Source organism: Sphaerodactylus townsendi, linkage group LG03 (genome assembly GCF_021028975.2).
Source record: "Sphaerodactylus townsendi isolate TG3544 linkage group LG03, MPM_Stown_v2.3, whole genome shotgun sequence".
NCBI lineage: Eukaryota > Metazoa > Chordata > Lepidosauria > Squamata > Sphaerodactylidae > Sphaerodactylus > Sphaerodactylus townsendi.
In genome coordinates, this window is record NC_059427.1 from 122,440,486 (window position 1) to 122,451,989 (window position 11,504).

Sequence of the window (11,504 nt, forward strand, 5' to 3'; positions counted from 1 at the left end):
AATCTGGCAATAAATTTGGCATCCTGAACATTGTATTATAAAATAAAATATTTTTGCTATACTCTGTTCTACATAAAGATGGTACTAGATTGTAGATTCCTCCACCACAGAACAAAGCATGCCAGACTTTCTTTGTTGTAGAATGCTCCACCTAGGTCCTAGTGCCTACTCAGTCCTGTTCCCCCCATCCATTTGAAAGTAAAAATAGATTTTGGCATAAATACCAAACCATGTTCAACAAGGCACAAAATAATGGTTTTGACAAAAGCAGTGTGTAAAAATGAATGATAATTCTCATATTCACTTGAGACTACATTCTAATACGGAAGGACACAGCTTTCTCAACAATTGCACTCAACCAACTGACCTATCATCTTTATGTGAAAAAGAGTATAGTACTCAGGGATGCAGAAAGTTTGAAAACAATTATACCAGGAGCTTGGGAATTGAGGAAGCAAGAGTTCCTGGGATTTACGTGATCCAGATTCCCATGGTTAAGAAACTCCATTCAAATTTGTTGCTTGGGCTGAATGAAATAGACAGAGTCTGTATGGTCAGAGTACTATGACCCTTGTAGAACTATCCTTGTACATGGAACGAGGATATATGCAGCCAGCACCAGATGCCCTTCATGTTAACCTAGAGATAAAAAAGGAACTGACATCAGGATGTACCTGAGACACCCCCATGATCATCTGATAGGGTCCAGGGGGTACCACATGGAGACCTTCAATGGCATCATATGCCTGAATCTTCATTGACAACTTCTGGGTGGTGCTGACTTCATTGGATACCAGGATGTTCAAGATCTCCTCTTCTCTTGGCTCATCCACCACAAACTGCACTGAGGAAAACCAGGTATCTGCAGTATCTCTGTAGCAGGCAGGCACATGTGTTACAATGCTTGCTGGGCAAGTGCCCGCAAATGGCACTCCAACTCTCTCCACTGGTGATGTCCAGCGAGCCACAGCTTTGCAGCCAGATACAATCTTGATAACAAGCAAAATCTCCTGTTTAGTCATTACATTAAGCTTTCCATTAACTGGTATGGGGTAGATGAGCTGTAAACCACTGACTTTGGATGGCACCTGCATTGCACAGTGAGCCTGCGTGCTGCCGACAGCATTTTTCACTGTTGCTGCATAAGTGTACAAGCCAGGTTCCAACTTTGGGCCTAGTAAAGAAGTATATGCCAAACTTTTCATCTTATGTGCAAAAGTCACTCTGATATCACAAAGGACACTGTCCACCCAGGTAGGGCTGGGAAACCCGACGATACTTCCCTCCCACCAGCCGTCCTTCACAAGGCTGATGTAGCTCTGTCGCCAGGGGGAATGCGTGTGTGGCAGGCACTGTAGAAATAAGCCCACACCAGCATCATGTTGTATCCCTATAATGTCATCCGGATACACAATAATATCTTCTTTTGGCAAGAGAACCTAAAATGCACAGAAAGCACAGGAGCATTTAGATACATTCTTCAGTTAACGTAGCACATCTTGGCTTCACTGTTCATGCAACTCTTCCTGCTGTTATCAGTCTCAAGGTAATGCACACAAAACAGAACAATACAACAATAAATAAACTAATCCACGTGGCATTATAGCAGTCAGTGTGGTGTAGATGTAGCAGTTTGAGTGTTGGACTAGGACCTGGGAGACCCAAGTTGAAGTCTCCACTTTGTGATGGAAGCTTGCTGGATGATCTTGGGCCAGTCACAGATGCTCAGCTTAACCTACCTCATAGGGTTGTTGTGAAAATAAAATAGAGAAGAGAAGAATGGTGAAAGACATTTTAGGTCCTCAAAATTGCTTATCACATATTTAGGAGAAAAATATATGAAAAAACCTGACAAGACAGAAAAACTTGAAAGGGCTGCGGGACACAACATGTCAACTATAGCATGTTTATGGATACACTTACATGGAAATGGGTGTTTTCACTGCTTGGGGTTAGCAATAATGGAAGATCAGCCACTGGGGCATAGAAGGGTGGCACTCCTTTGTACCGTGGTGGATGAGGAAACTGCAGGTGGCCAGTTGTGTTCTCAAAAGCATATGAGCTGCAAGGACTGGAGATGTCCAGGCAGTGATCTTTCAAAGGACACCACTGGTGTCCATTTGAACACCAACCCCTGGTGTTACAAGATAGCTCCAAGTAACAGCAAGCAAAAGACGATTGAAGCAATTCACACCCTGAGAAGAGAAACACAGGGACTGAGTTATGCTAGGCTTATTCAAAAGATACAAATATCAATAGGAATATGTGGGCTTGTGAGGGGAGGAGAGACTGAGAATGTTATTTGACCTAGTACTTGCCAGTTCTAGCGCTTGGCGCCGAGCCGGCGTTTTTAGAGTGCGCTGGGAAGCGCACTTTTCTGAAAACGCCAGCTGGAAGCTGCTGCCGTGCGAACGGCAGTGGCTTCCTGGCGCTTCCCCCCCCCCCACTCCCTGCCTTCACTCACCTGCTCTCCGGCCCTCCGGCCCGTCGCCGGGGCCTGGGGACATGCCCCCCTGCTCTGCAACACGGAAGCAGGGCGCAGGGCAGGGGAGGCGTGTCCCCAGGCCCCGGCGACGCGCTGGAGGGCCGGAGAGCAGGTGAGTCGACCGGGCGACGGCGCCCAGCGGCGCCGTCTTCCTGGTTCTTTCTGGGACAGTCCATGCAGACGGTCCCAGCATCGTCGGGTCGACGTCAGAAACGCCGACCCAAGCCCTTCCGCCTCCGTGCGGAAAGGGCCAAAGAGATAAGGACAATCTGAAGTCAGTTCAGATTGGCTGTTGTGGGTTTTCCAGGCTGTGTGGCCATGGTCTGGTAGTTTGTGGTTCTAGAAGAAGAAGAAGAAGAAGAGTTTGGATTTATATCCCCCCTTTCTCTCCTGCAGGAGACCCAAAGAGGCTTACAATCTCTTTGCCCTTCCCCCCTCACAACAAACACCCTGTGAGGTAGGTGGGGCTGAGAGAGCTCCGAGAAGCTGCGACTAGCCCAAGGTCACCCAGCTGGCGTGTGTGGGAGTGTACAGGCTAATCTGAATTCCCCAGATAAGCCTCCACAGCTCAGGCGGCACAGCGGAGAATCAAACCCGGTTCCTCCAGATTAGATACATGAGCTCTTAACCTCCTACGCCACTGCTACTGTTTTTCCTGCATCTATGGCTGGCATCTTCAGAGGCATGTCATGGTTAAAATGATTTCTCTGAGTGTTTCCCTCAGTTCAGATTATTTAAAAAAAGAAGAAGAATTGCAAACAAACAGAAAAACAGAAAACACAAATTTTTGAAGCAAGGTCATTGTATTTTGGTTAGAGAAAACAGTGGTGCTGGAAGGAACTATCAACACAACAGCCTCTATATAAAAATAAATCATTTTTCAAGAAATGAAAATAAATTTTCAAGAAATGAATGATGTAATTTCTTTCCACTTTTATCATCCATCAGATCTGAGTTGGGTTTGGTGAAAGAAATTGAGCTCTTTTGTTTTAAAATCTCAGGGCCTCACTAGCGTTAAAAGTCACAAAAAGCCAAGCCAGTTGAAGGAAGGCCAAACTGCTCCCTTGGTGGGTGAACAGAACAGAGAGTGCAAGAGAGGGAGCAGGGGTTAGTCTGTCTTACCAGGGGGGATCAAGTGTTGGCTGGGACTGCAGTATGGACGGTAGATCTGAAAACGGCCGTGGACTGGCTTCTTTGTTGCTTGCACACCAAAGTCTATAGAACTGACTGTTCCATTATGGCTGAACCAGAGGCCAGGAAACAGCATCAGCTGCAAGACAGAAACATCCGAGGAAAAACAGAGCAAAATGACGTGTGAAGGAAAAAGGCCTGAGCAGGAGTTACTGAGCATGATTGGCTTCTATGTGGCTGAACACCAGAAATTCCAAAACAGTAGAAAGAGGAAGTGGGCACTGTCATAAAATATTTCCTGGTAACTTTGTTGCTACCCAATATACTAAGATCATATAATGTGGATTAAAATTATATTTGTCTCCATTTTATCAAATGTGTAGGTATGGGGGAAAAAATTTGGTTCCCTCATAGGAACGATGGATGGAAATGCCTAGGGAGCAGCAGTGGCGTAGTGGTTAAGAGCAGGTGTACTCTAATCTAGAGGAACTGAGTTTGATTCCCCGCTCTACCATTTGAGCTGTGGAGGCTTAGCTGGGGAATTCAGGAAGCACAGCCAGAAAACAATAGACTCAAGGGTCCACCTAATGTAGCCTCCTGTTTCCAACAGTAGCCAATCAAACAACTTTTTGCTAGCTGAGATAACCAATTTATCTCAGTAAATCTCAGATGAGATTTAGGCAGAGATCTGTAATTTCAGGATCCCTTTTAAAATAATTAGTATTACGTCGGCTACTCTCTAGTAAGAAGCCTGGTTTTAATGTTATTTATTTATTTGTTTGTTTGTTTGTTTGTTTGTTTGTTTGATTTATATCCCCCACAGGGCTCAGGGCGGCAAACAATAAAAACAGTAAAAACAGCCATAACAATAATACAATAAAATCAGTCAACAATAGCAGCAACAGATGACAAAAAAACCCCCACCCTCACCCCTTCGTACTCACAGGAGGCCAAGATGGTAATATGGAGATCAAATACAGCAATCAACCCGGCTGGGCAGATGGAAATGCCTGGTGGAATAGGTCCGTCTTACAGGCCCTGTGGGAACCTTGCAAATCCCACAGGGCCCTGATCTCGCTAGGGAGTGTATTCCACCAGGTAGGGGCCAGGGCATATTTTTGTCAACAGATCAGTGATAATGACATATTTGACTTCTGGTGAATGTTACCCAGCATTAGGGTGTCAATTTATTAATTTTACCATTTTTAGATATTCCTGTTTCTTAAATTAACTGTGACTGCGTTGGATTTTCTGTGTGGACTGGTCACTTTTCACAAACTGTTTGGCGAGACTGGTGTAACTAAATCCTTGGCACTGCTCAGCATTAAGTCAAGGTTTCCTTCACTGTTTGTCAGGTACATAACTGCTGATTTAAGGTATAATCCTTCATTGCTTGTCAGCTATATGACTGCTGATCTAAGGTCTATCACATCCAAAATGCTGTTTCTTTCTCATAACTTTAACCAGTGGTAGGATTCAAATAATTTAACAACGGTTCCAAAAGGACTCAGTGGTGGGATTACAACCAGTTCTCTGAACTCGACAAAAAATTTGCTACTACTGACTTTAACAAATATTTACTTGGTCAATATGACAGTAATCAGTCACTAATTTTGACACTATTGTTTTCTTTTGCCCATGACTTCTTTTACTTCATCTCAAAAGCATCAGCTTTGGTTGGAGCAGAGGCTTGGGTCCAGTACTTTCTGCCTGTACATCACCTCCTCTTTCCTGCTGTATTTCAATGCAACCTCCAAAATGCTCCTGCATGGTAGGATTGCCAGCTGTGGGCAATATATTGAAGTTCTAGAAATCAGAAATCCCCTCGTTCAAGTATCAGGAGCCTTTTGGCATCTGTACCTGACATTAAATGATGGTTTGATTGTGTCCCTTCCACCTGCTTGCCAGTTAACAACGTATTCTAAAATAACAGAAATGTTAAAATTGGGGTCATGTATCATGAAGACAAATGGGTTCAGCGTATACATCTAAGGTATTACCTCAATACTGCTGGCCGCCAAGGAAGGTGTTTCTTGTCTGATGCTGATATTCTTCACATTATAACTACTACTAAACACTGGAATTCCTGTCACAAATATATTTGGGGTGGGAAGGGCAGCTGTAAACACAGAACACATTTAAACATGTGTGAGGTTTAATTGCAATGGAATTTCTCATGAGAAAAATGTCCAAAGCACTTATTAGCTCTGTCTTCCTATTCCACAACTGTTCTGTTTACTCATGAATTCTGGTAAGGTACTTTGTCAAACAAAAATCAAGAGTCTATATAATGTTTGCTGGATTGCCTGATACCAAGAATCCGGAGAGGCAGTATATAAATTCTGTAAATAAACACACATACCACCCTCCTGTATTCCTCCGGATCATTTAAATCATTGCCATCTAATCATCCTGCTGCTCTCCTGTCTAGTATTTCACTTTTGGTACATGAAAATAATTATTTGACATTTGCTTTTATACATATATGTATATTAGTTTCTCAGATTCCTACTTTGTTTTTCTTTATCATACACTTTATTTCTTTTGCCAGAGTATGACTTTTTAAAAAATCTGTTATTGGAGTATATATCACTTATTCAAGAAAGTCTTCTTGCATTTCATGGCTTCCTTGATACTATTTAATCTCCTTGGCACCTTCTAGAACAGATATTTCTTGTCTGCAACATACATTTCATCTTACCCCATATGATAGCAGTTTTAAAGAACTCTGCTTTCTAGGGGAACTCATTCCCTTCAGCTTCCCTTTAAGTAATCTCCCTAATTTTTTTCTGGAAAGGGGATCCATCTGACATTAAAGAACAGCAGTCTCATTATTTAAATCCCAGAGATCACCCCCTTATGCATGCGCACGCGCTCTCGCGCGCACACACACACACACACACACGAGAGATTACTAGAATGACTAGTACCTCCAGTTCTCTTTTCGCAGATGAATGATGATTTCCCAGAACATGGGTTGTATCTCCAGGGCCTTTTTGAATCCAGGAGAAGCATCTGAACACAGATTTCATTTTCTCCTACAGATTTGCCTGAGGGCATCTGCTTCTGGAATGGATCTACAGGGTACCCATCTACCCAGTGCAAGGATCCTAAAGAGTCAAGGTCACTCAGTCCAATCCAAACTAAACCAGCACTGCTAAGGAGAAGAAAACAGAGGGGCAAAATCAAACGAGGGCAATACCTTGGATTGTAACAACATTTATCAAGGGAGGCGGACAGTTTTAGTTTCTCACATGCTGTTGTTAGGTTAATCTATCTAGTACCTTTTTATTCAGCCTTTCTCTGATGTGCTCAGGTTTCTGAACACCCATGGGTCTTCCTTCCTCATTTTATCCATCCATTGAGATGTTAGGCAGAGAGACAGTGAACAGCATTCACAATGCAAATAAATATGTAAATAGGGTCACTCAAACAGCATGGACTATACAATTTAAAGTATGCGTATAAAATATCCCTTACAGTATATGAGGGTGTGACATTTTTAAATAAGTGGCACATCACAAGTTATTTACCTAGAGAAAGAGTTCTGTAGATAGGTTTGAATCTCCAGGGACCTCACTACCACTAGATCTCCTCCAGGGACTTCCTGGCAGACCTTTCTGGCCTTCTGCCATGTCTCCTTAGTTTCACTAATCCAGTAACAGTTCAGGTTCTGCAAATTGATCAGTCCAGTTTGTGGACAAGAGGTAGTATCTGAAATTGTAACAAACAAATTGTCAGCTTTCTTCCAACAGTTTCAGATTATGTCCACATCCTTGTTGTAGGAAATGGTAGCTGTTTTTCTTCAGATTGTCTAAAATGCTCCAATCCATGGTATCTAATATGTAAAGAATGACCATATGCAGTGCTGGCAAATAGACGATTAATATAATCTAATAAGTTATATTTACTTTAGTTATTGATTGTCCTATTGTCCCATTGAAACAAATTCATCCTGATCATTTGAAGTCCCTTCTGCAGTCAGTAGAACTTAATCATGTTCACTCAGAATAACAAAATTGAACTCAATTCAAAATGCCTTCTATAAATTACAGCAAGGGTTCTCACGAAAGAAACAAATAGTGCAGTGAAAGGTGAGGGAAGTGGAAAAATGCATCAAGGAGTTTAACAAGGAAACAATTCAATGTTTTGTGAGTTTTCTTGTTTAATCTTTGAAGCATGTAAATGGTACAAGGCCTTTCTCTTCAAGATCCCAGAAACCACTGGCCTGTATCCTACTACTCCACTATCTAAAGTCTGAAGACTTCCTTCATCCGAAGGAACCTTCATCCAATTTAAGTGACTGTTCTGTCAACTTCAAGTCTCTTCAAGGAATTTCCTCCAGCCTAAGGTGGGATGCTGCCCATTCCTGTGTGTTAAAGCTCAGGCAGAAAAACAGGATGCCCTTCAAAGTGTTGAGTTATAGGGTAACAGTGGAAGAGACTGAGCAAGCACTTTTTCAAAATCTTCCAAACAATATCCAGTGGTTTAGATCCTAACTTCATTTTATATTTGGAGAAGTCTGGGCACTTCTGCACATGCAGAATAATGCACTTTCAATCCATTTTCACAATTGTTTGCAAGTGGATTTTGCTATTGCACACAGTAAAATCCAGCTGCAAAGTGCATTGGAAGTGGATTAAAAGTGTGTTATTCTGCACGTGTGAAAGTGCCCTTAGATTCTTCTCTAAGCACTGCTGAACCCACATAAATTAGGATTCAATCTCACATTCCCCCTCCCCTTTAAAGCAGTGATGAAAACCTGTTGGTCAATTCACAAAGAATATTTTCAAGCCTGAGAATCTGTGGAGATGGGATACAATCAAACCAATAGTAGGGAGAATATGGTAAGCTTTCTAATTAAAGCAGTGTTGCTATTTCTTTATAAGGAGGAAAGAAATACAATCACCCTGTCCATTACAAAGTCCACAGTTTGGAATATAAACAACACAAACCAGGCCCCACAAAATTGACCCCCCAAAATGCATGCAAAACATTTTTTAAAGTCAAATAAATGGAGTCATGACTGTATAGTGAACATTGTTGCTGTGAGACAAATGCCCTGCTTAATATCCGTAGCTATCATGGCAACAACCAGAGCTATTCTGCTGGCAGCTGGAAAAATTCATTGTCATGACAACCCTAAACAAAGTTTGATCTGTTGCTGACCCCCATAAATTCTCCCCCATGATAGAAAGTGCTCCAGGGTGCTTCCCGATTTTCTATGTACTAAAATTCAGATGTCACTGAGAGGGCTTTGTTTGAACCTTTCAGACTCTAATTTCAAACCCTGTGCAGACAACTTGTTACTGTTGCTGGGGAGCTTGCCTTTTAGCACCAATTGCCCTTTTTCAAACAAAAGGAGAATAGGGTGGAGAGTGATTTAGAAATAAGTATTACCTTCTGGTCTACACATGAAATCCAAGAAGGCAGTAAAGGTCTGAAGTGGTACAATGGATTGTACCACTTCAGATTGTAGGTGATCACATTCTTAGTGCACTCCAAACTTACAACAACAACAAAAAACCACCTCTTGCATGCAAAAACTAGTCAGGTAATTACTAGCAAGTGCTGCAAGCTTTCTGCCTGGTACAGAGGCGGGGCTACCAGGGGAAGGAGGGTGTACCACGCACCAGGCGCACGGTTTTGGATCATGTGGGGGGTGCAAAATCCCCCTCCCCCAGGCCCCTCCCCGGCCCCCCACACCCCCTGCGGCGCCCCCCTTCCTCCCTTCCCACACTTACCTTAGTTCCTTTCCTTTTCCTAGAACTTTTTCAGGCTGAAAAAAAAAGGCCTGTTCACAGTACAGGCTAAAAAACGGCCTGAGGAACTACAGTTCCCAGGAGACCTAGTTCCCATCAGGTGGTTTTTAAGCCTGAACTGTGAACAGGTGTTTTTTTCAGCCTGAAAACGTTCTAGGAAAAGGAAAGGAGCTAAGGTAAGTGAAGTAAGTGTGGGAAGGGGGGAAGGGGGTGCCGCAGGGGGCACCACAGGGGGCGCCCCGGGGAGCGGAAAATATAGACTGCACACGGGCGCAGTTTGGCCCAGCTACACCTCTGGTCTGGTAACCTGTGGCCCCACATCCATCTCCAGAGGGCCTTCATTCAGTTTAACTGCTACTGCCACAGCTGACCAGGAACAAATAGCCATAAAGACAGCAATCTTTTTTGGCTTATATTTATGAATGTATGCTCATAATCACTGTGGAAATCAACACAATGTTGTAATGTTGTATTTAGAAGTGTATTAGCTTTGATTAAGTGAGGTCCTTTCCACACAAGCCCCTGAAAACATTTGGCAAACATTTTCAAAAAACCTCATTTGACTGCACTCACTTGCTCAAAAACACTTCCTGACTGCCATTTTGTGGTCATTCCGATTTTTTTAACTTCTTCAAAGTCTCATGCTGTGATTCTCTAGGGGTCATGTCTATGTAGCTATGTAGACACAATCCCCCAAATTTTAAAAAAAACTGATAGAAATATAGTGTTAGACAGCCAACACAAGCTCAGAAAATGGCACTGAGGAGGAATTCCAGGGACTGCAGAGAGGCAAGTGACAAAGCAAGTGACAATGTTTTTTTAAAAAAGAATTGCTTGGGAACAGCACGCAAATAAAATGTTTTCAGGGAGGAAATAAAGTGTTTTGGGCTAAAAACCATGCAGAACTCCCTGGAGGAAACATTTTATTTCCTGCCTGAAAATGTTTTATCTGTGTTGTGCAGAAAAGGCCAGTGTTCACATCTTCAAGAACTCTGAGGAATGCAGATGAAAGAAAGTAGGACTCCTCAACTATAGTGTAGGAGTCTGAGATTCAGTCTGAGCTTAGCTGCAAGGTCACACACAAGGCCTCAGTTCCAGATCTCTAAAATAGGAATAAATAAGTTAATTTACCTGGATGATGCAAGGAAGAAGGCAGAATGATCCAAGAAAGAAAAGCATTTTCATCTACAGCAGCCTGGCCCCCGGCAGCGATGACAGAGAGCAGCAGTGCCATTTAGGGAGGGCCTGCTATATTTCAAGCCTATTGCCTGTACAGTTATGCCTTCAGAACATTAGATCTGGTCTGGTTCAAAGAATATAAACATTGGACAACCATTACTATAAATTAACTCTATTTAAGTACTAGGGATAATTCCAAAGACACAGATTCTATATTAATTTAAAAACAGAAGGAATATTACTTGACTGGGCTGCACTGATAGCTGTTGTTAAAAGTGATTGTTCTACACAAATGCCAGAATACCGAGCTTCGCTTCTTATCAATCTCTGGTGAATAGAAAAACTAGTCATCATTCATTACGGTCAGCATTGGTACAGCTGCAACACTCAATCAGGTTAAGGCCATCCAAGGAAATAGTGCAAAAAGGGAATACACAATCACACAACCTCCCCAAATCCTAACCATGATTTTAAAAGACTATCCAGAATACATTACAATAAATTTACGGAAGCTTCTGAGGGTATGCACTTGAAGCAGAATTATGACCCTAGGAGGAACTAGTTCTCATTTTATGGGAAGTGATTTATTATGGGCCAATGGACCCAGAATGACCCTTGTTCTGTTATATCACTAACTCATAGTAGAATCTCCATTCTTTACTTTAAATTGTGATCTCTGCCTAACAAATATATATATTTCAGTGCTTATTTATAAGGTTGGGGAGTTTGTGCTTATAGCGCCGCATTAATTCTTGTGTTTTATTCTGGAATGATTAATTTGGTGCATTTTCACAGCCCCAGAGCAGATCAACCATTTCTCTAGTATTTAAGGTCAAGGGTACAAATGAATTATTCTCTTTACTCAAAGGGTGATTAAAGTATGTATGAAATTAGCTTATCTGCACTGAGTTATCTGGTTAATATTCTCCTTGCACCAGCTGCGTCCA

At 42.3% G+C, this 11,504-nt stretch overlaps 1 protein-coding gene across 1 annotated transcript; it reads right to left on the reverse strand.

The window, feature by feature from the left end:
• Window positions 1-825: 825 nt before the first annotated feature.
• On the reverse strand, window positions 826-10,612 carry LOC125427858 (polycystin-1-like). The gene is made up of 8 exons (XM_048487414.1): window positions 10,510-10,612; window positions 7,150-7,330; window positions 6,547-6,773; window positions 5,617-5,735; window positions 3,608-3,755; window positions 1,924-2,195; window positions 987-1,439; window positions 826-873 (listed from the first exon to the last, which is right to left on the reverse strand). Exons 1-8 carry the CDS (start codon window positions 10,610-10,612, stop codon window positions 826-828), a joined length of 1,551 nt encoding a protein of 516 aa, XP_048343371.1.
• Window positions 10,613-11,504: the final 892 nt, after the last annotated feature.

Excerpts from the sequence above, each read along its gene's own strand:
- LOC125427858 (XM_048487414.1), bottom strand. The coding sequence starts at position 10,612 with ATGGCACTGCTGCTCTCTGTCATCGCTGCCGGGGGCCAGGCTGCTGTA. Across the intron at positions 2,196-3,607 it reads CCAACACTTGATCCCCCCTG|GGTGTGAATTGCTTCAATCG; the intron begins GTAAGACAGACT and ends TTCTCTTCTCAG. Across the intron at positions 1,440-1,923 it reads GTGAAAACACCCATTTCCAT|GTTCTCTTGCCAAAAGAAGA; the intron begins GTAAGTGTATCC and ends TGTGCATTTTAG.